General features: G+C 40.2%; 1 protein-coding gene and 28 non-coding genes across 31 annotated transcripts in view; 1 reads left to right on the forward strand and 28 right to left on the reverse strand.

The window, feature by feature from the left end:
• Positions 1 to 2,198, forward strand: part of LOC144054191 (polypeptide N-acetylgalactosaminyltransferase 18-like) — a 107,731-nt gene extending 105,533 nt beyond the window's left edge. For all 3 annotated transcript variants that reach the window (XM_077569387.1, XM_077569386.1, XM_077569388.1), the window contains one exon: positions 848 to 2,198. In XM_077569387.1, the coding sequence (XP_077425513.1) occupies positions 848 to 994 (147 nt within the window). In that variant the 3' untranslated portion in view covers positions 995 to 2,198. The remainder of the gene's footprint in view (positions 1 to 847) is intronic.
• Positions 2,199 to 8,925: 6,727 nt separating this feature from the next.
• On the reverse strand, positions 8,926 to 8,997 carry trnak-cuu (transfer RNA lysine (anticodon CUU)). The gene has a single exon. It is a non-coding gene; the product is annotated as a tRNA-Lys (tRNA).
• Positions 8,998 to 10,329: 1,332 nt separating this feature from the next.
• trnaq-uug (transfer RNA glutamine (anticodon UUG)) lies at positions 10,330 to 10,401 on the reverse strand. The gene has a single exon. It is a non-coding gene; the product is annotated as a tRNA-Gln (tRNA).
• Positions 10,402 to 13,349: 2,948 nt separating this feature from the next.
• Positions 13,350 to 13,421, reverse strand: trnaq-uug (transfer RNA glutamine (anticodon UUG)). The gene has a single exon. It is a non-coding gene; the product is annotated as a tRNA-Gln (tRNA).
• Positions 13,422 to 14,077: 656 nt separating this feature from the next.
• On the reverse strand, positions 14,078 to 14,149 carry trnaq-uug (transfer RNA glutamine (anticodon UUG)). The gene has a single exon. It is a non-coding gene; the product is annotated as a tRNA-Gln (tRNA).
• Positions 14,150 to 15,079: 930 nt separating this feature from the next.
• trnaq-uug (transfer RNA glutamine (anticodon UUG)) lies at positions 15,080 to 15,151 on the reverse strand. Its single transcript has one exon. It is a non-coding gene; the product is annotated as a tRNA-Gln (tRNA).
• Positions 15,152 to 15,652: 501 nt separating this feature from the next.
• trnaq-cug (transfer RNA glutamine (anticodon CUG)) lies at positions 15,653 to 15,724 on the reverse strand. Its single transcript has one exon. It is a non-coding gene; the product is annotated as a tRNA-Gln (tRNA).
• A 94-nt stretch (positions 15,725 to 15,818) lies between these two features.
• trnaq-cug (transfer RNA glutamine (anticodon CUG)) lies at positions 15,819 to 15,890 on the reverse strand. The gene has a single exon. It is a non-coding gene; the product is annotated as a tRNA-Gln (tRNA).
• Positions 15,891 to 15,986: 96 nt separating this feature from the next.
• On the reverse strand, positions 15,987 to 16,058 carry trnaq-cug (transfer RNA glutamine (anticodon CUG)). Its single transcript has one exon. It is a non-coding gene; the product is annotated as a tRNA-Gln (tRNA).
• Positions 16,059 to 16,154: 96 nt separating this feature from the next.
• On the reverse strand, positions 16,155 to 16,226 carry trnaq-cug (transfer RNA glutamine (anticodon CUG)). The gene has a single exon. It is a non-coding gene; the product is annotated as a tRNA-Gln (tRNA).
• A 785-nt stretch (positions 16,227 to 17,011) lies between these two features.
• Positions 17,012 to 17,082, reverse strand: trnaq-cug (transfer RNA glutamine (anticodon CUG)). The gene has a single exon. It is a non-coding gene; the product is annotated as a tRNA-Gln (tRNA).
• A 585-nt stretch (positions 17,083 to 17,667) lies between these two features.
• Positions 17,668 to 17,739, reverse strand: trnaq-cug (transfer RNA glutamine (anticodon CUG)). The gene has a single exon. It is a non-coding gene; the product is annotated as a tRNA-Gln (tRNA).
• Positions 17,740 to 18,003: 264 nt separating this feature from the next.
• trnaq-cug (transfer RNA glutamine (anticodon CUG)) lies at positions 18,004 to 18,074 on the reverse strand. Its single transcript has one exon. It is a non-coding gene; the product is annotated as a tRNA-Gln (tRNA).
• A 96-nt stretch (positions 18,075 to 18,170) lies between these two features.
• On the reverse strand, positions 18,171 to 18,242 carry trnaq-cug (transfer RNA glutamine (anticodon CUG)). Its single transcript has one exon. It is a non-coding gene; the product is annotated as a tRNA-Gln (tRNA).
• Positions 18,243 to 18,859: 617 nt separating this feature from the next.
• On the reverse strand, positions 18,860 to 18,931 carry trnaq-cug (transfer RNA glutamine (anticodon CUG)). Its single transcript has one exon. It is a non-coding gene; the product is annotated as a tRNA-Gln (tRNA).
• A 96-nt stretch (positions 18,932 to 19,027) lies between these two features.
• trnaq-cug (transfer RNA glutamine (anticodon CUG)) lies at positions 19,028 to 19,099 on the reverse strand. The gene has a single exon. It is a non-coding gene; the product is annotated as a tRNA-Gln (tRNA).
• Positions 19,100 to 19,363: 264 nt separating this feature from the next.
• Positions 19,364 to 19,435, reverse strand: trnaq-cug (transfer RNA glutamine (anticodon CUG)). Its single transcript has one exon. It is a non-coding gene; the product is annotated as a tRNA-Gln (tRNA).
• Positions 19,436 to 20,701: 1,266 nt separating this feature from the next.
• On the reverse strand, positions 20,702 to 20,773 carry trnaq-cug (transfer RNA glutamine (anticodon CUG)). The gene has a single exon. It is a non-coding gene; the product is annotated as a tRNA-Gln (tRNA).
• A 264-nt stretch (positions 20,774 to 21,037) lies between these two features.
• trnaq-cug (transfer RNA glutamine (anticodon CUG)) lies at positions 21,038 to 21,109 on the reverse strand. The gene has a single exon. It is a non-coding gene; the product is annotated as a tRNA-Gln (tRNA).
• Positions 21,110 to 21,205: 96 nt separating this feature from the next.
• Positions 21,206 to 21,277, reverse strand: trnaq-uug (transfer RNA glutamine (anticodon UUG)). Its single transcript has one exon. It is a non-coding gene; the product is annotated as a tRNA-Gln (tRNA).
• A 96-nt stretch (positions 21,278 to 21,373) lies between these two features.
• trnaq-cug (transfer RNA glutamine (anticodon CUG)) lies at positions 21,374 to 21,445 on the reverse strand. Its single transcript has one exon. It is a non-coding gene; the product is annotated as a tRNA-Gln (tRNA).
• Positions 21,446 to 21,894: 449 nt separating this feature from the next.
• trnaq-cug (transfer RNA glutamine (anticodon CUG)) lies at positions 21,895 to 21,965 on the reverse strand. Its single transcript has one exon. It is a non-coding gene; the product is annotated as a tRNA-Gln (tRNA).
• Positions 21,966 to 22,550: 585 nt separating this feature from the next.
• Positions 22,551 to 22,622, reverse strand: trnaq-cug (transfer RNA glutamine (anticodon CUG)). Its single transcript has one exon. It is a non-coding gene; the product is annotated as a tRNA-Gln (tRNA).
• Positions 22,623 to 22,886: 264 nt separating this feature from the next.
• On the reverse strand, positions 22,887 to 22,957 carry trnaq-cug (transfer RNA glutamine (anticodon CUG)). The gene has a single exon. It is a non-coding gene; the product is annotated as a tRNA-Gln (tRNA).
• A 96-nt stretch (positions 22,958 to 23,053) lies between these two features.
• On the reverse strand, positions 23,054 to 23,125 carry trnaq-cug (transfer RNA glutamine (anticodon CUG)). The gene has a single exon. It is a non-coding gene; the product is annotated as a tRNA-Gln (tRNA).
• A 264-nt stretch (positions 23,126 to 23,389) lies between these two features.
• trnaq-cug (transfer RNA glutamine (anticodon CUG)) lies at positions 23,390 to 23,461 on the reverse strand. Its single transcript has one exon. It is a non-coding gene; the product is annotated as a tRNA-Gln (tRNA).
• A 449-nt stretch (positions 23,462 to 23,910) lies between these two features.
• Positions 23,911 to 23,982, reverse strand: trnaq-cug (transfer RNA glutamine (anticodon CUG)). The gene has a single exon. It is a non-coding gene; the product is annotated as a tRNA-Gln (tRNA).
• A 417-nt stretch (positions 23,983 to 24,399) lies between these two features.
• Positions 24,400 to 24,471, reverse strand: trnaq-cug (transfer RNA glutamine (anticodon CUG)). The gene has a single exon. It is a non-coding gene; the product is annotated as a tRNA-Gln (tRNA).
• A 264-nt stretch (positions 24,472 to 24,735) lies between these two features.
• trnaq-cug (transfer RNA glutamine (anticodon CUG)) lies at positions 24,736 to 24,807 on the reverse strand. Its single transcript has one exon. It is a non-coding gene; the product is annotated as a tRNA-Gln (tRNA).
• Positions 24,808 to 25,416: the final 609 nt, after the last annotated feature.

A 25,416-nucleotide genomic window follows, 5' to 3' on the forward strand; every position in this document is an offset into this window, starting at 1 on the left:
ATAGTAATAACTTATAAGAAGATCACATCATTTTATTAATAAGGGTTGAGAGTAAATACGTTTCACTTCTTCCCACTCCTTTTCAGATATGTAAAGTTAAATTATGTTTTATTTTTCATGTTTTATTTTTCATGTGTTTCTTGTGCAATTATTTTTGTGTATTATTGTACTTTTTTTTAAATTTATTATAATACATGTTTGAAATAAAAATTGTGAACTAAAATAAATAAATAAATAAAACATTTAAAAGACCTGTGGCTTGTCATTTCCTGCATGCTAAAATATGTCAAACTGGATTGGTCTGGATTGGATTTTAATGATTGTACTATGGTAGAAATGTTATTTTTGCGTTCAGTTTTTTTTTTTTTTTTTTTTAGACATTAAGATGTTACACGAGTTTGCTTAAACGTTTTCTTCAACATCATCAATTGTAACAAATTCATTGTACAATATTGAAATATCATTTAGAAGGGTGGTTAGTGCTGCATTCTCTCTCAGGTCCCCCATCTCCAGTTGAGAGCACCCTGAACATGTCAGAGCTTTGCATATTTTCCCCACGCTTCCAATTTTCTCACCCCCCCCCCCCCCCAAATTCTTTTTGTTCATTTTTGGCTATCTGTATTTGGTATCTGAGCATTTACTGCCCACTTTTACTCAGAACAGAAATGTTGCACATACACCACATTGTAGGTGTGTTATCATTATTATGACTGATGGCTGAATTATTTCCTTGTAAGCAGAATTCTCTAACACGTTTTCCACCAAGTGCAAAAAACTGCTAGCAAAAGTGCCACATTCATTTTAATAATCTCTCATTTGCTCTTTTTCCCTAAATCTCTCTGTCTAGAACGGTGCCATCCAGAACACGGAGTCTCAGCATTGTCTGGAGATGGTGGAAAGCAGTCAGTCGCAGTTTAGTTTCCAGCTTGCCATTAAGGACTGCAGCGGACAAAAATGGACCATCACTAATGTACTGACTGTCCTGCCCAAGTGAACATTTGTGACATCCTTGTTGTGATGGAAAAAGAAAGACTTTATGAGCTGCTGCAAAACAAAAGGCAACAACAACCTGAAGATGGACACCTACTAAGTAAGCTCTGCTTCACAGTGGAAGAAGAAGAATTGAGTTTGAAAAGGACTCTGCTGCTGATCAGAGCATGAAAACATGCTTTGATATGAGATGTAATTTTAATGAGAACTGCAAAAAAAATTCTTCAATCAGAAACATAGTATCAGTTCCCTAATAACCATTTTACACCTGCAATAACTCAAGAGTAGATGCTCACAGATGAATCATGCTCGCAGAATAGAAATTTTGGGTATCAGGCCGCAGTTGTGCCCCCACTATCATATCACAAAACTATACCAAATTCAATCTGGATTGTTCCAATATGCTTTGGGGCAGAGGGCAACCTATTCTAATGAACAGAATGTATGATAACCAATTTAGTTAACTGCCATTTTAATGTTTGATATTCACAAGTTCTATGGCCTTGTACAAACCCCAGCAATACGCTTCAAAATAAATCTGCAACCAGGAAATAGATGGATTGATGGCATGCCATTAGTAGTAACTATACACATAGACCACAATACAGAATATCTTTTGAAAAACAATATTCCCAAGTGCCCAAAATATATGTGGGTTCATTCCAGTACATTTCTTTCTGCCACATTTACTACAAACTGCTGGTAAGGGAAGACTCTTTGGACAGATGTTTGTAAAGTGAGAAATATTTTTTGTTTCTACATGTAAATGCACAGCATGCAACGTCTCTGCCTGAAGAGTTTTGAAGTGCTCAGCTTTTCTACCTTCCAGCTCCACAAGTGCTTTTACACTGGTGTCAACTCATTCACATGATGATTTATGACTCAAGTGAAACTAACATCTCATTCTTACACTGATGGTGAGAAACAACAAAGAGCACGAGAAACAGCCTCCATACTACTAAACGTCAGTCTAAATTAGACATCAATATAATATTGTAAAAAATTTCTCTGAATAGACCAAAGTGTTTTTAATGATGCTGTCAGTCACTGTGCTTGTGTTAATAACCTTGTCATTACAGCTAAAATGGAGTGTCACAAATATGTCGATGTCTGCTCAAAGTTTCTTGAGAAGGTTGTAATAGCTCGCCAGGTGTTTGATGATGTCACTGGAGTACAAAAATATTCTGCTTCGCTTCTGGGCTCCTTCATTAAGGTCATTATTTCTAGACAAAAACCACATCACCCCGACTGGGCCCTTCACCAGGGGTTTTGAACCTGCACCTCCTTTCCCCCCTAAGCCAATCCTCGCAGTGACCAATTTTGCTCCCGGCCCCCTGCATCTCAGCAGTGACACAGTGGAACAGGTCACAATCCGTCCCATTTTTCTTAACAGATTGTGTTCTGCTATTTTCTATTATTACCATTATTGCGTGTTGATGTAGTAAACACATGATATGGTGTAACATGTGACCCACATGTGATTACATATTTAAGGGATGCACGATAATGCTATTTTCAACCAATACCAATAAACCAATAATTTAGAAAGTGCCGATGTCAATAACCAATAAGTAAGCCGATAATTGTTTGCAAAATTAACTTGAATACAAATATACTTTCAAGTCCTACTATAAGTCTAACATGTCCAAATTCATTGAAACATTGTCTAAAGCACCGTGAAAGTGAATTTTATTGATATCTCTGCTTCAAAGACAACCAGTAACTCATTTTGAGTTTGCCAAAACAAAACAATCATGTTTTAAAAAAAAAAACTGCGAGGGTAACGTTTTGAGCAGACACAGTAAAGAAAGCCCACGATGCATCTTTTGTGAACACGAGGTCGCGCGCATTATGACGTCACAAATATGCTACACTACCATAGAAGAGGGGAGGGGGTGAAGATAACTATCAGCTGATTTCTTTATTATCTTGTTCATCTGTTTGACATCAAATTGGCCGATAAATGCATCCCTACATATTTTGTGTACTACCTAACTCCTTCACAAGTATATTAGTTATAATTAATCTATATATTTTCTATATGACTATATTTTTGGCATTTGTGGATTTCTCAAAATCTCTATGGTTAACTAGTTCTCCTAAGGCATTGTAAAACAAATAATAACTTCAAACTGACTGTTGACTTATTCAATCCAGTCAGACACAGGTAGCCTACTGATAAAATTGGTTTAAAACAAACAAAAATAAAACATTTGTTATTTGACTGCAGCTGTGCACTTTTCCTCAGCTACCGTGTAGCATCCATTACCAAACCTATTCAATCTTTTCCTTGTGATTCAGGTTTTACAACCTGGAATTTTTGTAGTTTATCAATTTTGGAAAGGCTGTTAATATTTCAAGTTGTGAAAATGTTCAAGCTATTTTATTGGTGTATCAAAATTAGATATTTATGAGAAGTGTAAATAAAACTACACCGCACCAAATGCAAAATTTGTTGTCTGTGTCAATACTTTAAGTGTGCAGGAGGGAGGAAGTTGTTTTGCTCTAATCATGCTTAATATATATTGACTTGCATGGTCGATAATTACAAGCTGGGCCATTTTCCTCAAGTGTTTGCATCTTTGTTAAGTGTTAAATTACCCAAGGTCCCACCGAGACTTGAACTCAGATTGCTGGATTCATGGAATCCTGGTAAGTACTGTGGGAAGGACATGTGGTTTCCGAGGGGTGCACACAAGGTAATCAGGTTTGGCAACATGGTGCCAGCTAAGTCTCAAAATAAGGAAGGTCCCACCAAGACTTAAACTCGGATCACTGGGTTCAGAGTCCAAAGTGCTAACCATTACACCATGGAACCCTGACAGGTACTGTATAAGGGACATACGGTTTAATAGGACTTCAAACAAGGTACTGAAATTGAAAATTCCTTTCCAGTAAACTGACAAACACTTGAGGTTGACCTAAAACTTGAACTCGGATCACTGGAGTGACGCCCAATTGACTGCGGAACGGACGCCGCAAGGAATAGAAAGCATTCGAGTCTGCGTGTCATTTCACACTAGCTACAGTGCGGTGCCGATTGGATGCGGCGCTGCAAAGGGTTTCCGCAAGCTTTCTATTTTTTCCGAATTCCACATGCGGATTTTCATGAAGCTGAAGACATTACACGAGCTGGACAGGAAGTCTACTACGTTCCTTGCAACATACATTTTTAGGTTGTCCAAATAAAAAGGATGGTCCATGTCATATATAATCCACCTCCATTATAAATCTCACCTCGTCCATGTTCGCTGCAGTGCTTGTAAAGCGTCAAGCATTATGACGTTTTGCTGACATGACTGCGAAATAGGATCTGGCGAGTATTTTATTCTGAAAAGTAACCAGAATTTTTAGGGCCCGAGCAGCGACTGCTGCGAGGTCCCTCTTGTTTTTGTGTGAATTATTATTAAGGCTCGAGCAGAAACCGCTGAGAGGTCCTATTGTTTTTGTCTGGATTATTATTATTAGGGCCCCAGCGGCGACCCATGCGAGGTCCCTATTGTTTTTCGTTGGTATTCTTCTTCTTCTTCTTTTCATACTAAGAGCTATCTAAACTTTAATATGAAATTCTGCACATTTTTAAAATTGTCTTCACAAATATATGCACTATTATTTCTTCTTGTTCTTGTTCTTGTTCTTCTTCCTCTTCTTCTTCTTCTCTGCAAACGATCACATTTTTGACTCCCTAGACATGAACGAAAACTCTCCAAACTTTGCACACTCTTCGGGCATGTGTAATATTATTAAGTTGTCATAATGACATGGCTCCATAGCGCCCCCTAAATCACAAAAATAAACAATCCCAGCACGTTTGACCTACAGCCACGAAAATTGGCAGGCACGTGTGGCCCCCGAGGCGTACAAAAAAGTCAATTTGGGCCATATCCTAAAATGTACAGGAAGTGATCTATGAAAATTTTGAATGTCCAATTTTGGCCCATTTTTGCACATTTACAGGGGTCATACATTTGACCTCTTTTTCTAGACGATACATTCAATGGAGTTCAAATTTGGCCTGTATCATCTTAAGTACTGGGAAAAAATCTTGAGTTTTCAAAATACTATATGACGGGGGCGTCTCATATTTGCTTTGCCACAAAGGAGAAAATGTTTAATAACTCCCCTGTACATGCTCCCAAAAAAAATAAAAACTTGTCATGTATGTTAATAGTTACAGCCTAAAAGCATCTATATGATAATATTCGGTCATATCTATATCGCCACCTAGTGGTGACAAAAGTTGAGATTTTTTACGTTTACATCTACTGCCCTGAGACCGTAAAAGGGATCCAGTGGAAAATTTGTCACAGAAGCCTTAACATGTTGATCATGTCCCACACCAAATATTGTGACTTTTCGGCAAAGGGCATGGCCACGATGGTGCTGCAAAGTCTGATGATTCACCGTGACAGTAAAAGCTGGTTTAACTTGACCCAAATTATCCTATCCAAATTTCAAACATTTGATGAGAGTCCAGTCCTGAAGACAGCTACGAATTGATATTTCATCATAGTCATAGCGCCCTCTACTGGCCAAACAAATGTTATTTTTTCTTCAATGTTGTTCTTCAACCTGGTTAACCAAATCTACCTCATATTTGCTCAGAAGACTGTTTAGGCCTTCATGATGTTACAACACAAAGTTTGTTACTTTTTGTGAATCACTGTGGGTGGGGCTACACACTGTTTGCCAAGAACACAATGCCGATTTTGAGGGCCTAAACATGCACAGAAACTCGTAAAACTTGGCTCACACATCTGGCCTGGCAAAATTTAGGTATATGAGGGGAGCCCAACAGCTACAGAAAGTGAGCTATGAATTTCTGAATGTCCCATTTTTTTGCCGATTTTTGCACATTTACAGGGGGCATTCTTTTGTCCATTTCTCCTACACGTTTCAGCCGATTTACTTCAAACTTGGCCTATACCATGTCAAGACCTTGCCCATCAACAGGTGGAAAAAAATCTTGACCCTTAGAAATACTATTTGACGGGGACGCGACGTCATTTTTTGTGTTTCATATTTTCTTCGCTTTGCACACTCATCACACCTACCAAAAAAAAACAGCTCACAGCTCTAGTTATTAGGGCCAAAGCAGCGACCGCTGCGAGGTCCCTCTTGTTTTTGTTGTTTTTGTTGTGTTCTGATGACTCCACTTTGTGTTTCAGTTGGTGGCCCGAATCTGCCGATAGCTCAGAAATTCTATCTGCCACGGTATTTCTCACCACACTAATATTGGCAAAAGCTTGCCGCTTTTCAGGACACAAAATTTCGGCAGCCTACAGCATGCAGTTTTTGACAAACTTTCCATCCCTATACGGCTTTGTTGCTATTGCTATTTGGCTAGCAATTACGTAGCTGGCTCTCACCGCAGCCTCACTTGCTTCTCGGCTGTGGTTGAAGACAGATTGTTGTTTTCTCAGACGCGCCATAATTTCATTCACCTGTTGTCTCAATTATCCGTGAAAGTTGTATTTTTCACCATGCTGAGATTCATAGTGCCGCCAAATATTGTATTCTTTCAGCAACGAAACTTGCTGCTGGCACACCAGGCACACGGGCTTCCCATTCACCTCCGTGAACTTATAAGAATATGTCAATTTTTCTTGAAAATCCGACACCCTGTGTCCACTTTTCTCCTTTTTGACAAAGACATTTCGCTGATGAAAACCTGGAGGTTCATTGTGAAAAACGTGCAACCGGCCAGGTTTAGTTCATGGAACATGTTACTACAGTAACTGTCTGAGAGCTTAAATTACCTATTTTTATGAAACAGGCTAGAGGTACCTCTTTTTCTCTGGTTTCAGTTACCTCCCTTTCTGAAACAGAAAACGCAGTTTCCCACATTTCAGAGTTTCTTGACCCAGAGTTCTCACTAAAACTGCTTTGTAAAATACACCCCAGGGAAGTGACCAAATATTTGAGGTCCAAACTAAACTTGAACTTGGGTAACTGGAGTCAGCGTGGTCTCCATTATACCATGGGAGGGACTGTTGGAAGGACATGCGGTTTCCTAAGGGTGCACACAAGGTAATCAGGTTTGGCAAGGTGCTAGGTAAGTCTCTAAAAATGGTCCCACCGAGACTTGAACTCGGATCACTGGATTCAGTGTGCTAACTATAATACCATGGAACCCTGGTAAGTACTGTATGAGGACCATACAGTTTCATTGGGCTAAATAAAACGTTCTGAATACCGCAAATTCCTTTCCTCTAAAGCGACATGAAATTCAAGGTCCAACCGAGCCTTGACCTCATTAAACCATGGAACCAAGGCTTATAGAGCAAACTGTTTCGTAGGGCTGCATACAACATTCTGAAAACTAAAAAATCCTTCGGGCTGCATACAACGTACTGAAAATGTAAAAATTACTTCCCAGTAAAGTGACAAATATTTGCGGTCCCAAGAAAGTGTGCAAACCATTACATCATGGAACCCTGGTATATACACTTTGAGGATCATACAGCTTCATAGGGCTGCAAACGTCGCACTGAGAACTAAATTTTATTTTCCAGTAAAATGACAAACATTTAAGGTCCCAACGAGACTTGAACTCAGATCACTGGATTTAAAGTCCACAGTGCTAACCATTACACCATGGAAACCAGGCTTATAGATCAAACTGTTTCGTAGGGATGCATACAACATACTGAAAACTCAAAATCCCTTACGGCTGCATACAACGTACTGAAAATGTAAAAATTACTTTCCAGTAAAGTGACAAATATTTGAGTTCCCACTGAGACTTGAACTCGGATCACTGGATTCAGAGTCCAGAGTGCTAACCATTACACCATGTAACCCTGGCATTTACTCTATGAGGATCATACAGTTTCATCGGGCTGCATACTGTACAACATACTAAAAACTAAAAAAATCCGTAAAAAACGTAAAAATTACTTTCCAGTAATGTGACAAATATTTGAGGTCCCAAACAAGACTTGAACTCGGATCACTAGATTCAGAGTGCTAACCATCACACCATGGAACCCTGGCATATACTGCATGAGGATCATAGAGCATCATTGGGGTGCATATAACTTACTGAAAACTACATATTCCTTTCCAGTAAATTGACAAACATTTAAGATCTCACCGAGACTTGAACTCTGATCACGGGATTCAGAGTCCAGAGTGCTAACCATTACACCATGTAACCCTGGCATTTACTCTATGAGGATCATACAGTTTCATAGGGCTGCATACGTCGCACTGAGAACTAAATTTTCCTTTCCAGTAAAATGACAAACATTTAAGGTCCTACCGAGACTTGAACTCGGATCACTGGATTCAAAATCCAGAGTGCTAAACATTACACCATGGAACCCAGGCTTATAGATCAAACTGTTTCGTAGGGCTGCATACAATATACTGAAAACTCAAAATTCCTTATTGCTGCATACAACATAATGAAAACGAAAAAATTACTTTTGTGTAAAGTAACAAATATTTGAGGTCCCACCGAGACTTGAACTCGTATCACTGGATTCAGAGTGCTAACCATTACACCATGGAACCCTGGCATATAATGTATGAGTATCATACAGTACCATAGGGCTGCATACAACATACTGAAAACTACCTATTCCTTTCCAGGAAAGTGACAAACATTTAACGTCTCACCGAGACTTGAATCTAGATCACTGGAGTCAGAGTCCAAAGTGCTAATCATTACACCATGGAACCCTGGTGTATACTGTTTGAGGATCATACAGTTTTATAGGGCTGCATACGTCGCACTGAGAACTAAATTTTCCTTTCCAGTATAATGACAAACATTTAAGGGCCCACCGAGACTTGAAGTCAGATCACTGGATTCAGAGTGCTAACCATTACACCATGGAACCCTGAGGATGAGGATCATACAGTATCATTGGGCTGCATATAACATACTGAAAACTGCATATTCCTTTCCAGTAAAGAGGCAAAAGTTTAAGGTCTCACCGAGACTTGAACTCTGATCACTGAATTAAGAGTCCAGAGTGCTAACCATTGCACCATGAAACCCTGGTATATACTGTTTGAGGATCATACAGTTTCATAGGGCTGCATACAACATACTGAAAACTAAAAATTCCTTATGGCTGCATACAACGTACTGAAAACGTAAAAATTACTTTCCAGTAAAGTGACCAATGTTTGAGGTTCCACCGAGCCTTGAAGTCAAATCACTGGATTCAGAGTCCAAAGTGCTAACCATTACACCATGGAAACTTACTATATATTGTTTGAGGATCATACTGAGAACGTTTGAGGATCGTACTGAGAACTAAATTTTCCTTTCCAGTAGAATGACAAGCATTTAAGGTCCCACCGAGACTTGAACTGGGATCACTGGAATCAGAGCCCAGAGTGCTAACCATTACACCATGGAACCGTGGTACATACTTTTTGAGGATCATACAGTTTCATAGGGCTGCATACGTCACACTGAAAACTAAATTTTCCTTTCCAGTAAAATGACAAAAGTTTAACGTCCCACCGAGACTTGAACTCGGACAACTGGATTCGAAGTTCAGAGTGCTAACCATTACACCATGGAACCCAGGTATATACTGTCTGCGGATCACACAGTTTCATAGGGCTGCATACGTCGCACTGAGAACTAAATTTTCCTTTCCAGTAAAATGACAAACATTTAAGGTCTCAACGAGACTTGAACTCGGATCACTGGATTCAAAGACCAGAGTGCTAACAATTACACCATGGAAGCTAGGCTTATAGAGCAAACTCTTTCGTAGGGCTGCAAACATTATACTGAAAACTCAAAATTTCTTATGGCTACATCCAACGTACTGAAAATTTAAAAATGACTTTCCAGTAAAGTGACAAATGTTCGAGGTCCCACCGAGCCTTGAAGTCGGTTCACTAGATTCAGAGTGCTAACCATTACACCATGGAACCCTGAGGATGAGGATCATACAGTATCATTGGGCTGCATACAACATACTGAAAACTCAAAACTTCTTATTGCTGCATACAACATAGTGAAAACGAAAAAATTACTTTTGTGTAAAGTGACAAATGTTTGAGGTCCCACCGAGCCTTGAAGTCGGTTCACTAGATTCAAAGTGCTAACCATTACACCATGGAACCCTGACGATCATACAGTATCGTTGGGCTGCATATAACATACTGTAAACTACATATTCCTTTCCAGTAAAGTGACAAACAATTAAGGTCTAACCAAGACTTGAACTCGGATCACTGGATTCAGAGTGCTAACCATTACACCATTAAACCCTGGTATATACTGGTTGAGGATCATACAGTTTCATAGGGCTGCATACGTCTCACTGAGAACTAAATTTTCCTTTCCAGTAAAACGACAAAAATTTAAGGTTCCACCGAGACTTGAACTCAGATCACCAGATTCAAAGTCCAGAGTGCTAACCATTACACCATGGAACCTAGGAATACAAATCAAACTGTTTCGTGGGGCAGCATACAACATACTGAAAACTCAAAATTCCTTATTGCTGCATACAACATAGAGAAAAAGAAAAAATTACTTTTGTGTAAAGTGACAAATATTTGAGGTCCCACCAAGACTTGAACTGCAATCGCTGGATTTAGAGTCCAGAGTACTAATCATTACACCATGGAACCCTGGTATATACTTTTTGAGGATCATACAGTTTCATAGAGCTGCATACACCATACTGAAACCTAAAAAATCCTTCGGGCTGCATACAATGTACTGAAAACGTAAAAATTACTTTCCAGTAAAGTGACAAATGTTTGAGGTCCCACCGAGCCCTGAAGTCGGTTGACTAGATTCAGAGTGCTAACCATTACACCATGGAACCCTGAGGATGAGGATCATACAGTATCATTGGGCTGCATATTTGTGATGGCAAAATGAAGCTTCATGAAGTACTTGTGATTTTTTTTAAGTCCCCTAGATGGTGCTCTTGGTTGGAAAATGCAGTGGAAATTTAATACATTTCCATTGCACTAGCCTTTATACTGTTAGACATTATTAATATTTTTAGTTCTTTGTTTTATATATTGACCATGTTGTGGTGTTTTATAGATGTGAAGTAGGTAGGGTGGTGTTGAGCTCAGTATAATTTGACCTTAACCTAAGCTGGTACACCTTGTTTGGTCTAAAATTCCCTCTCAGTGTTTACGCACACACATTCTCTTCGTGGGAGCGTACTCTGCTTCGGGGGAGCGCACACACCCACACACACACCACTGACTCTGTTCGCATCATCACTCACGGCTACTCTAGATTTTGTTTTGGGAAAAAGTACCCTGAGAGTATATTTTGTCTAAAAATGAAAACAGGTGCAGTCTGTGTACGAAAATAATATTATGTAACATATTGTGTGAGAACCAATCTGTTCTACTCATTCTTAGTAGGAGGAGAAGGGGCGTTTACTTTCAAATCTCGATTCTTTAAAAGCTGGATTCCGCAAAGGGAGGGGGCACATGGGCACTCTGAAAATTCCACCTCATACGTGATGTTCAGTGTTGTTGCGGTGACCGGAGAATTCTCTGTTTAATGAATCATCCTTGCAAGGTGTTTTTTCTTACAAGAAATCTGTCTTCAAATTTTTGGAACACGCAAAAGAGGACAAATAAATAGCCTCTTTCAATATTTAAACCAAGAGCACCATCTAGGGGGCTTAAAAAAAACACAAGTGCTTCATGAAGCTTCATTTTGCCATCACTACTGCATATAACATACTGAAAACTACATATTGCTTTCCAGTAAAGTGACAAACAATTAACTCTTTCACTGCCACTGACGTTTAAAGACGTCAAGTAAAAACCTACGGAGGGCTGCCAATGACGTCAAAAGAATTCATCCAATTTTTTATTTTTATTTTTTGAAACGGGTGGAGGGAAGCCTTCCTCATCTGTTGTGAAATTTTCCTGCAGGTCTGTTGTGCCTAAGGACTATTTTTGGCCCCTAGAAGGCAGCGACGACTCTCTTTTGACAAGATCGGGTGGGCGTCAGTAGAGGCGGAGCTAAAGCGTCGAGCAGGAGATGAGAATGTTAGACAAAGGAAAAATGGCGACCGGTTGCGAGCAGCTCACGCCCGAGCCGTTTTTTTCAAATTCGAAAAGCATCAAACAACGATAAAGAGCACATTGAGGACGACGATGATCATCATCGATGATGATGATGGTGAATCCGAGGTTGGAAAGCATTGACGCGGCAGTAGAAGACGTGGGGGGAGCTAGATGGCTGAGGAGGAAGTGGTGCCCGTTTGCAAGCAGCTCTACACTTACAAGACGAAAGGCATCGACCAACGCTAAAAGAGCACATTGATGATGACGATGATCATCATCGATGATGATGATGGTGAATCCGAAGTTGACGCCGAAGTCGCAAGCGCTGACGCGGCGGCTATGACGACGTTATAAAGGCTCACGGACTAGCGATGCTGACACCGGAAAACACGGAGCATAACCGAGCTCTTCTGCACAGGCGGACGTTCAATCGGACGACGAAGAGTGCCCCGAGTCCAATGCATATTCATCGGAGGAGTGTGTACAGTCTGCTACTTGCTATTTATTCCCCGGAAAAAAAGGTCGTCAAGAAAGTGTAACGTTTGGACGTGAAACGGACAAGCGAAAGTGAAACTATAATCTGTTGTGTGAGTCCTGCGGCGTCTCCTTGCACGCAGGGGAGCGATATAAAAAGAAAAACTGTATTTGAAACATCCACATAATTGTAAGTAGTACCAGAGTTGCACACATTTGTAAATAGTTTGCGAAATTGTTTTGTCAAATTGTTACACTGTTGAATGGAAATAAACGTATTTTGCAATCTAAAAACACTTTTTCATTGTTGGTGAAAGCGTTTTACAGAAGTAAAGCACTATTTAGGTGTTTGTGGCATCATTCATGGACAAAAAGAAGTGTACAATTCACTAGAGTGCATGAAATAACATCGTTTCACAAAAAGCTCTTTTTCTCCATTTTTTGTTTCAAAACAGAGAATTTCGGTGAAAGTAACCATTTTCTATTGTTGATTACTGAAGAACGGAATAAGGTAGAAACAAACTTTTTTTTCTGATGAAAGATGAGAGTTCAATCTTTCATTTGGTAGTATGTGTGTTTCCATAGTCCAAACACAACATTTTCTGTCGACCTTGAAAGATCAGTCAAAATGCTAAAATCAGCTGGCGCTGGCGACATCCCGTTTCTGAAAACATCTGGCAGTGAAAGAGTTAAGGTCTCACCAAGAATTGAACTCAGATCACTGGATTCAGAGTGCAGAGTGCTAGCCATTACACCATGAAACCCTGGTATATACTGCTTGAGGAGCATACAGTTTCATAGGGCTGCATACGTCTCACTGAGAACTAAATTTTCCTTTCCAGTAAAATGCCCAAAATTTAAGGTTCCACCAAGACTTGAACTCGGCTCACTGGATTCAAAGTCCAGAGTGCTAACCATTACACCATGGAACCTAGGAATATAAATCAAACTGTTTCGTAGGGCTGCATACACCATACTGAAAACTAAAAAATCCTTCGGGCTGCATACAACATAGTGAAAACGAAAAAATTACTTTCGTGCAAAGTGACAAATATTGGAGGTCCCACCGAGACTTGAACGCCAATCGCTGGATTCAGAGTACAGAGTACTAATCATTACACCATGGAAACCTGCTATATACTTTTTGAGGATCATACAGTTTCATAGGGCTGCATTTGTCGCACAGAGAACTAAATTTTCCTTTCCAGAAAAAATAACAAACATTTGAAGTCCCACCGAGACTTAGACTCGGATCACTGGATTCAAAGTCCAGAGTGCTAACCATTACACAATGTAACCCAGGCTTATAGATCAAACTGTTTCGTAGGGCTGCATAAACCATACTGAAAACTAAAAAGTCCTTCGGGCTGCATACAACGTACTGAAAACATAAAAATTACTTTCCAGTAAAGTGACAAATATTTCAGGTCCCCAAAAAAGAAATTACCTCGGATCACTGGATTCAGAGGGATAACCATTACGCCATGGAACCCTGGTATATACTGTTTGAGGATCATACAGTTTCATAAGGCTGCATACGTCGCACTGAGAACTAAATTTTCCTTTCCAGTAAAATGACAAGCATTTAAGGTCCCACCAAGACTTGAACTTGGATCACTGAATTCAAAGTCCAGAGTGCTAACCATTACACCATGGAACCAAGGGTTTAAGATCAAACTGTTTCGTAGGGCTGCATACAACATACTGAAAACTACATATTCCTTTCCAGGAAAGTGACAAACATTTAAGGTCTCACCAAGACTTGAACTCTGATCACTGGATTCAGAGTCCAGAGTGCTAACCATTACACCATGAAATCCTGGTATATAGTTTTTGAGGATCATACAGTTTCATAGGGCTGCATAAGTCGCACTGAGAACTAAATTTTCCTTTCCAGTATAATGACAAACATTTAAGGTCCCACCGAGACTTAAAGTCGGATCACTGGATTCAGAGTGTTAACCATTACACCATGAAACCCTGAGGATGAGGATCATACAGTATGATTGGGCTGCATATAACATACTGAAAACTACATATTCCTTTCCAGTAAAGTGACAAAGATTTAAGGTTCTACCAAGACTTGAACTCGGATCACTGGATTCAAAGTACAGAGTGCTAACCATTTCATCATGGAACCCTAGAATATACTGTCTGAGGATCATACAGTTTCATAGGGCTGCATACATCACACTGAGAAGTAAATTTTCCTTTCCAGTAAAATGACAAAGATTTAAGGTCCCAACGAGCCTTGAACTCAGATCACTGGAATCAGAGACCAGAGTGCTAACCATTACATTATGGAACCCTGGTATCTACTGTTTGAGGATCAGACAGTTTCATAGGGCTGCATACGTCGCACAGAGAACTAAATTTTACAACAATACAACGTACTGAAAACGTAAAAATGACTTTCCAGTAAAGTGACAAATAATTGAGGTCCCTACGAGCCTTGAAGTCGCTTCACTAGATTCAGAGTGCTAACCATTACACCATGGAACCCTGAGGATGAGGATCATACAGTATCATTGGGTTGCATATAACATACTGAAAACGACATATTCCTTTCCAGAAAAGTGACAAACATTTAAGGTTTCACCGAGACTTGAACTCGGATCACTGGATTCAAAATCCAGAGTGCTAAACATTACACCATGGAACCCAGGCTTATAGATGAAACTGTTTCGTAGGGCTGCATACAATATACTGAAAACTCAAAATTCCTTATTGCTGCATACAACATAATGAAAACGAACAAATTACTTTTGTTTAAAGTAACAAATATTTGAGGTCCCACTGGGACTTGAACTCCGATCACTGGATTCAGAGTCCAGAGTGCTAACCATTACACCACGGAACCCTGGCATTTACTCTATGATGATCATACAGTTTCATCGGGCTCTATACAACATAATGAAAACTAAAAAATCCTTCGGGCTGCATACAACGTACTGAAAACGTAAAAATTACTTTCCAGTAAAGTGACAAATGTTTGAGGTCCCACCGAGCCTTGAAGTCGGATCACTGGAATCAGAGACCAGAGTGCTAACCATTACATTATGGAACCCTGGTATCTACTGTTTGAGGATCAGACAGTTTCATAGGGCTGCATACGTCGCACTGAGAACTAAATTTTCCTTTCCAGTAAAATGACAAGCATTTAAGGTCCCACCGAGACTTGAACTCGGATCACTGGATTCAGAGTCAAGAGTGCTAACCATTACACCATGGAACCGTGGCATGTACTTTATGAGGATCACAGTATCATAGGGCTGCATATAACATACTGAAAAATACATATTCCTTTCCAGAAAAGTGACAAACATTTAAGGTCTCACCGAGACTTGAACTCGAATCACTGGATCCAGAGTCCAAAGTGCTAACCATTACACCATGGAACCCTAGTATATACTGTTTGAGGATCATACAGTTTCATAGGGCTGCATAGGTCGCACTGAGAACTAAATTTTCCTTTCCAGTAAAATAACAATGATTTAAGGTCCCACCGAGACTTGAACTCGGATCACTGGATTCAGAGTCCGGAGTGCTAACCATTACACCATGAAACCCGGGTATATACTGTTTGAGGATCATACAGTTTCATAGGGCTGCATACGTCGCACTGAGAACTAAATTTTCCTTTCCAGTAAAGTGACAAGCATTTAAGGTCCCACCGAGACTTGAACTCGGATCACTGGATTCAGAGTCCAGAGTGCTAACCATTACACCATGGAACCGTGGCATGTACTTTATGAGGATCATACAGTATCATAGGGCTGCATATAACATACTGAAAAATACATATTCCTTTCCAGTAAAGTGAGAAACATTTAAGGTCTCACCGAGACTTGAACTCGAATCACTGGCTCCAGAGTCCAAAGTGCTAACCATTACACCATGGAACCCTAGTATATACTGTTTGAGGATCATACAGTTTCATAGGGCTGCATAGGTCGCACTGAGAACTAAATTTTCCTTTCCAGTAAAATAACAATGATTTAAGGTCCCACCGAGACTTGAACTCAGATCACTGGATTCAGAGTAGAGAGTGCTAACCATTACACCATGGAACCCTGGTATATACTGTTTGAGGATCATACAAATTCATAGGGCTGCCTAGGTCACACTGAGAACTAAATTTTCCTTCCCACTAAAATGACAAGCATTTAAGGTCCCACCGAGACTTGAACTCGGATCACTGGATTCAGAGTACTAACCATTACACCATGGAACCCTGATATATACTGCTTGAGGATCATACAGTTTCATAGGGCTGCATTACGTCGCACAGAGAACTAAATTTTACAACAATACAATACAACGTACTGAAAACATAAAAATGACTTTCCAGGAAAGTGACAAATGTTTGAGGTGCCACCGAGCCTTGAAGTCGGTTCACTAGATCCAGAGTGCTAACCATTACACCATGGAACCCTGAGGATGAGGATCATACAGTATCATTGGGCTGCATATAACATACTGAAAACTACATATTCCTTTCCAGGAAAGTGACAAACATTTAAGGTCTCACGAGACTTGAACTCTGATCACTGGATTCAGAGTCCAGAGTGCTAACCATTACACCATGAAACCGTGGTATATAGTTTTTGAGGATCATACAGTTTCATAGGGCTGCATAAGTCGCACTGAGAACTAAATTTTCCTTTCCAGTATAATGACAAACATTTAAGGTCCCACCGAGACTTAAAGTCGGATCACTGGATTCAGAGTGTTAACCATTACACCATGAAACCCTGAGGATGAGGATCATACAGTATGATTGGGCTGCATATAACATACTGAAAACTACATAATCCTTTCCAGTAAAGTGACAAAGATTTAAGGTTCTACCAAGACTTGAACTCGCATCACTGGATTCAAAGTACAGAGTGCTAACCATTTCATCATGGAACCCTAGTATATACTGTCTGAGGATCATACAGTTTCATAGGGCTGCATACATCACACTGAGAAGTAAATTTTCCTTTCCAGTAAAATGACAAAGATTTAAGGTCCCACCGAGCCTTGAACTCGGATCACTGGAATCAGAGACCAGAGTGCTAACCATTACATTATGGAACCCTGGTATCTACTGTTTGAGGATCAGACAGTTTCATAGGGCTGCATACGTCGCACTGAGAACTAAATTTTCCTTTCCAGTAAAATGACAAGCATTTAAGGTCCCACCGAGACTTGAACTCGGATCACTGGATTCAGAGTCCAGAGTGCTAACCATTACACCATGGAACCGTGGAATGTACTTTATGAGGATCACACAGTATCATAGGGCTGCATATAACATACTGAAAAATACATATTCCTTTCCAGTAAAGTGACAAACATTTAAGGTCTCACCGAGACTTGAACTCAAATCAATGGATCCAGAGTCCAAAGTGCTAACCATTACACCATGGAACCCTAGTATATACTGTTTGAGGATCATACAGTTTCATAGGGCTGCATAGGTCGCACTGAGAACTAAATTTTCCTTTCCAGTAAAATAACAATGATTTAAGGTCCCACGAGACTTGAACTCGGATCACTGGATTCAGAGTCCAGAGTGCTAACCATTACACCATGGAACCCTAGTATATACTGTCTGAGGATCATACAGTTTCATAGGGCTGCATACATCACACTGAGAAGTAAATTTTCCTTTCCAGTAAAATGACAAAGATTTAAGGTCCCACCGAGCCTTGAACTCGGATCACTGGAATCAGAGACCAGAGTGCTAACCATTACACCATGGAACCGTGGAATGTACTTTATGAGGATCACACAGTATCATAGGGCTGCATATAACATACTGAAAAATACATATTCCTTTCCAGTAAAGTGACAAACATTTAAGGTCTCACCGAGACTTGAACTCGAATCACTGAATCCAGAGTCCAAAGTGCTAACCATTACACCATGGAACCCTAGTATATACTGATTGAGGATCATACAGTTTCATAGGGCTGCATAGGTCGCATTGAGAACTAAATTTTCCTTTCCAGGAAAATGACAAGCATTTAAGGTCGCACCGAGACTTGAACTTGGATCACTGGATTCAGAGTGCTAACCATTACACCATGGAACCCTGATATATACTGCTTGAGGATCATACAGTTTCATAGGGCTGCATTACGTCGCACAGAGAAATAAATTTTACAACAATACAATACAACGTACTGAAAACATAAAAATGACTTTCCAGTAAAGTGACAAATGTTTGAGGTCCCACCAAGCCTTGAAGTCGGTTCACTAGATCCAGAGTGCTAACCATTACACCATGGAACTCTTAGGATGAGGATTATACAGTATCATTGGGGTGCATATAACATACTGAAAACTACATATTCCTTTCCAGGAAAGTGACAAACATTTAAGGTCTCACCGAGACTTGAACTCGGATCACTGGATTCAGAGTCCAGAGTGCTAACCATTACACCATGAAACTCTTGTAAATAGTTTTTGAGGATCATACAGTTTCATAGGGCTGCATACATCACACTGAGAAGTAAATTTTCCTTTCCAGTAAAATGACAAAGATTTAAGGTCCCACCGAGCCTTGAACTCGGATCACTGGATTCAGAGTCCAGAGTGCTAACCATTACACCATGGAACCGTGGCATGTACTTTATGAGGATCTTACAGTATCATAGGGCTGCATATAACATACTGAAAAATACATATTCCTTTCCAGTAAAGTGACAAACATTTAAGGTCTCACAGAGACTTGAACTCGAATCACTGAATCCAGAGTCCAAAGTGCTAACCATTACACCATGGAACCCTAGTATATACTGTTTGAGGATCATACAGTTTCATAGGGCTGCATAGGTCGCACTGAGAACTAAATTTTCCTTTCCAGTAAAATAACAATGATTTAAGGTCCCACCGAGACTTGAACTCGGATCACCGGATTCAGAGTCCAGAGTGCTAACCATTACACCATGGAACCCAGGTATGTAATGTTTGAGGATCATACAGTTTCATAGGGCTGCATAGGTCGCATTGAGAACTAAATTTTCCTTTCCAGTAAAATGACAAGCATTTAAGGTCCCACCGAGACTTGAACTCGGATCACTGGATTCAGAGTGCTAACCATTACACCATGGAACCCTGGTATATACTGTTTGAGGATCATACAGTTTCATAGGGCTGCCTAGGTCGCACTGAGAACTAAATTTTCCTTCCCAGTAAAATGACAAGCATTTAAGGTCCCACCGAGACTTGAACTCGGATCACTGGATTCAGAGTGCTAACCATTACACCATGGAACCCTGGTATATACTGCTTGAGGATCATACAGTTTCATAGGGCTGCATTACGTCGCACAGAGAACTAAATTTTACAACAATACAATACAACGTACTGAAAACATAAAAATGACTTTCCAGTAAAGTGACAAATGTTTGAGGTCCCACCGAGCCTTGAAGTCGGTTCACTAGATCCAGAGTGCTAACCATTACACCATGGAACCCTGAGGATGAGGATCATACAGTATCATTGGGCTGCATATAACATACTGAAAACTACATATTCCTTTCCAGGAAAGTGACAAACATTTAAGGTCTCACGAGACTTGAACTCTGATCACTGGATTCAGAGTCCAGAGTGCTAAACTATACACCATGAAACCGTGGTATATAGTTTTTGAGGATCATACAGTTTCATAGGGCTGCATAAGTCGCACTGAGAACTAAATTTTCCTGTCCAGTATAATGACAAACATTTAAGGTCCCACCGAGACTGAAAGTCGGATCACTGGATTCAGAGTGTTAACCATTACACCATGAAACCCTGAGGATGAGGATCATACAGTATGATTGGGCTGCATATAACATACTGAAAACTACATAATCCTTTCCAGTAAAGTGACAAAGATTTAAGGTTCTACCAAGACTTGAACTCGGATCACTGGATTCAAAGTACAGAGTGCTAACCATTTCATCATGGAACCCTAGTATATACTGTCTGAGGATCATACAGTTTCATAGGGCTGCATACATCACACTGAGAAGTAAATTTTCCTTTCCAGTAAAATGACAAAGATTTAAGGTCCCACCGAGCCTTGAACTCGGATCACTGGAATCAGAGACCAGAGTGCTAACCATTATATTATGGAACCCTGGTATCTACTGTTTGAGGATCAGACAGTTTCATAGGGCTGCATACGTCGCACTGAGAACTAAATTTTCCTTTCCAGTAAAATGACAAGCATTTAAGGTCCCACCGAGACTTGAACTCGGATCACTGGATTCAGAGTCCAGAGTGCTAACCATTACACCATGGAACCGTGGAATGTACTTTATGAGGATCACACAGTATCATAGGGCTGCATATAACATACTGAAAGATACATATTCCTTTCCAGTAAAGTGACAAACATTTAAGGTCTCACCGAGACTTGAACTCAAATCAATGGATCCAGAGTCCAAAGTGCTAACCATTACACCATGGAACCCTAGTATATACTGTTTGAGGATCATACAGTTTCATAGGGCTGCATAGGTCGCACTGAGAACTAAATTTTCCTTTCCAGTAAAATAACAACGATTTAAGGTCCCACCAAGACTTGAACTCGGATCACTGGATTCAGAGTCCAGAGTGCTAACCATTACACCATGAAACCCGGGTATATACTGCTTGAGGATCATACAGTTTCATAGGGCTGCATACGTCACACTGAGAACTAAATTTTCCTTTCCAGTAAAATAAAAAACACTTAGGGTCCCACCGAGACTTGAACTCGGATCACTGGATTCAAAGTCCAGAGTGCTAACCATTACACCATGGAACCCAGGTATGTAATGTTTGAGGATCATACAGTTTCATAGGGCTGCATAGGTCGCACTGAGAACAAAATTTTCCTTTCCAGTAAAATGACAAGCGTTTAAGGTCCCACCGAGACTTGAACTCGGATCACTGGATTCAGAGTCCAGAGTGCTAACCATTACACCATGGAACCCTGATATATACTGTTTGAGGATCATACAGTTTCATAGGGCTGCCTAGGTCGCACTGAGAACTAAATTTTCCTTCCCAGTAAAATGACAAGCATTTAAGGTCCCACCGAGACTTGAACTCGGATCACTGGATTCAGAGTGCTAACCATTACACCATGGAACCCTGGTATATACTGCTTGAGGATCATACAGTTTCATAGGGTTGCATTACGTCGCACAGAGAACTAAATTTTACAACAATACAATACAACGTACTGAAAACATAAAAATGACTTTCCAGTAAAGTGACAAATGTTTGAGGTCCCACCGAGCCTTGAAGTGGGTTCACTAGATCCAGAGTGCTAACCATTACACCATGGAACCCTGAGGATGAGGATCATACAGTATCATTGGGCTGCATATAACATACTGAAAACTACATATTCCTTTCCAGGAAAGTGACAAACATTTAAGGTCTCACGAGACTTGAACTCTGATCACTGGATTCAGAGTCCAGAGTGCTAACCATTACACCATGAAACCGTGGTATATAGTTTTTGAGGATCATACAGTTTCATAGGGCTGCATAAGTCGCACTGAGAACTAAATTTTCCTTTCCAGTATAATGACAAACATTTAAGGTCCCACCGAGACTTAAAGTCGGATCACTGGATTCAGAGTGTTAACCATTACACCATGAAACCCTGAGGATGAGGATCATACAGTATGATTGGGCTGCATATAACATACTGAAAACTACATAATCCTTTCCAGTAAAGTGACAAAGATTTAAGGTTCTACCAAGACTTGAACTCGCATCACTGGATTCAAAGTACAGAGTGCTAACCATTTCATCATGGAACCCTAGTATATACTGTCTGAGGATCATACAGTTTCATAGGGCTGCATACATCACACTGAGAAGTAAATTTTCCTTTCCAGTAAAATGACAAAGATTTAAGGTCCCACCGAGCCTTGAACTCGGATCACTGGAATCAGAGACCAGAGTGCTAACCATTACATTATGGAACCCTGGTATCTACTGTTTGAGGATCAGACAGTTTCATAGGGCTGCATACGTCGCACTGAGAACTAAATTTTCCTTTCCAGTAAAATGACAAGCATTTAAGGTCCCACCGAGACTTGAACTCGGATCACTGGATTCAGAGTCCAGAGTGCTAACCATTACACCATGGAACCGTGGAATGTACTTTATGAGGATCACACAGTATCATAGGGCTGCATATAACATACTGAAAAATACATATTCCTTTCCAGTAAAGTGACAAACATTTAAGGTCTCACCGAGACTTGAACTCAAATCAATGGATCCAGAGTCCAAAGTGCTAACCATTACACCATGGAACCCTAGTATATACTGTTTGAGGATCATACAGTTTCATAGGGCTGCATAGGTCGCACTGAGAACTAAATTTTCCTTTCCAGTAAAATAACAATGATTTAAGGTCCCACGAGACTTGAACTCGGATCACTGGATTCAGAGTCCAGAGTGCTAACCATTACACCATGGAACCCAGGTATGTAATGTTTGAGGATCATACAGTTTCATAGGGCTGCATAGGTCGCATTGAGAACTAAATTTTCCTTTCCAGTAAAATGACAAGCATTTAAGGTCCCACCGAGACTTGAACTCAGATCACTGGATTCAGAGTCCAGAGTGCTAACCATTACACCATGGAACCGTGGCATGTACTTTATGAGGATCATACAGTATCATAGGGCTGCATATAACATACTGAAAAATACATATTCCTTTCCAGTAAAGTGACAAACATTTAAGGTCTCACCGAGACTTGAACTCGAATCACCGAATCCAGAGTCCAAAGTGCTAACCATTACACCATGGAACCCTAGTATATACTGATTGAGGATCATACAGTTTCATAGGGCTGCATAGGTCGCACTGAGAACTAAATTTTCCTTTCCAGTAAAATAACAATGACTTAAGGTCCCACCGAGACTTGAACTCGGATCACTGGATTCAGAGTCCAGAGTGCTAACCATTACACCATGAAACCCGGGTATATACTGTTTGAGGATCATACAGTTTCATAGGGCTGCATAGGTCGCATTGAGAACTAAATTTTCCTTTCCAGGAAAATGACAAGCATTTAAGGTCGCACTGAGACTTGAACTTGGATCACTGGATTCAGAGTGCTAACCATTACACCATGGAACCCTGATATATACTGCTTGAGGATCATACAGTTTCATAGGGCTGCATTACGTCGCACAGAGAAATAAATTTTACAACAATACAATACAACGTACTGAAAACATAAAAATGACTTTCCAGTAAAGTGACAAATGTTTGAGGTCCCACCAAGCCTTGAAGTCGGTTCACTAGATCCAGAGTGCTAACCATTACACCATGGAACCCTTAGGATGAGGATTATACAGTATCATTGGGGTGCATATAACATACTGAAAACTACATATTCCTTTCCAGGAAAGTGACAAACATTTAAGGTCTCACCGAGAATTGAACTCTGATCACTGGATTCAGAGTCCAGAGTGCTAACCATTACACCATGAAACTCTTGTAAATAGTTTTTGAGGATCATACAGTTTCATAGGGCTGCATAAGTCGCACTGAGAACTAAATTTTCCTTTCCAGTATAATGACAAACATTTAAGGTCCCACCGAGACTTAAAGTCGGATCACTGGATTCAGAGTGTTAACCATTACACCATGAAACCCTGAGGATGAGGATCATACAGTATGATTGGGCTGCATATAACATACTGAAAACTACATATTCCTTTCCAGTAAAGTGACAAAGATTTAAGGTTCTACCAAGACTTGAACTCGGATCACTGGATTCAAAGTACCGAGTGCTAACCATTTCATCATGGAACCCTAGTATATACTGTCTGAGGATCATACAGTTTCATAGGGCTGCATACATCACACTGAGAAGTAAATTTTCCTTTCCAGTAAAATGACAAAGATTTAAGGTCCCACCGAGCCTTGAACTCGGATCACTGGATTCAGAGTCCAGAGTGCTAACCATTACACCATGGAACCGTGGCATGTACTTTATGAGGATCTTACAGTATCATAGGGCTGCATATAACATACTGAAAAATACATATTCCTTTCCAGTAAAGTGACAAACATTTAAGGTCTCACAGAGACTTGAACTCGAATCACTGAATCCAGAGTCCAAAGTGCTAACCATTACACCATGGAACCCTAGTATATACTGTTTGAGGATCATACAGTTTCATAGGGCTGCATAGGTCGCACTGAGAACTAAATTTTCCTTTCCAGTAAAATAACAATGATTTAAGGTCCCACCGAGACTTGAACTCGGATCACCGGATTCAGAGTCCAGAGTGCTAACCATTACACCATGGAACCCAGGTATGTAATGTTTGAGGATCATACAGTTTCATAGGGCTGCATAGGTCGCATTGAGAACTAAATTTTCCTTTCCAGTAAAATGACAAGCATTTAAGGTCCCACCGAGACTTGAACTCGGATCACTGGATTCAGAGTGCTAACCATTACACCATGGAACCCTGGTATATACTGTTTGAGGATCATACAGTTTCATAGGGCTGCCTAGGTCGCACTGAGAACTAAATTTTCCTTCCCAGTAAAATGACAAGCATTTAAGGTCCCACCGAGACTTGAACTCGGATCACTGGATTCAGAGTGCTAACCATTACACCATGGAACCCTGGTATATACTGCTTGAGGATCATACAGTTTCATAGGGCTGCATTACGTCGCACAGAGAACTAAATTTTACAACAATACAATACAACGTACTGAAAACATAAAAATGACTTTCCAGTAAAGTGACAAATGTTTGAGGTCCCACCGAGCCTTGAAGTCGGTTCACTAGATCCGGAGTGCTAACCATTACACCATGGAACCCTGAGGATGAGGATCATACAGTATCATTGGGCTGCATATAACATACTGAAAACTACATATTCCTTTCCAGGAAAGTGACAAACATTT

This window comes from Vanacampus margaritifer, chromosome 6 (genome assembly GCF_051991255.1).
Source record: "Vanacampus margaritifer isolate UIUO_Vmar chromosome 6, RoL_Vmar_1.0, whole genome shotgun sequence".
NCBI lineage: Eukaryota > Metazoa > Chordata > Actinopteri > Syngnathiformes > Syngnathidae > Vanacampus > Vanacampus margaritifer.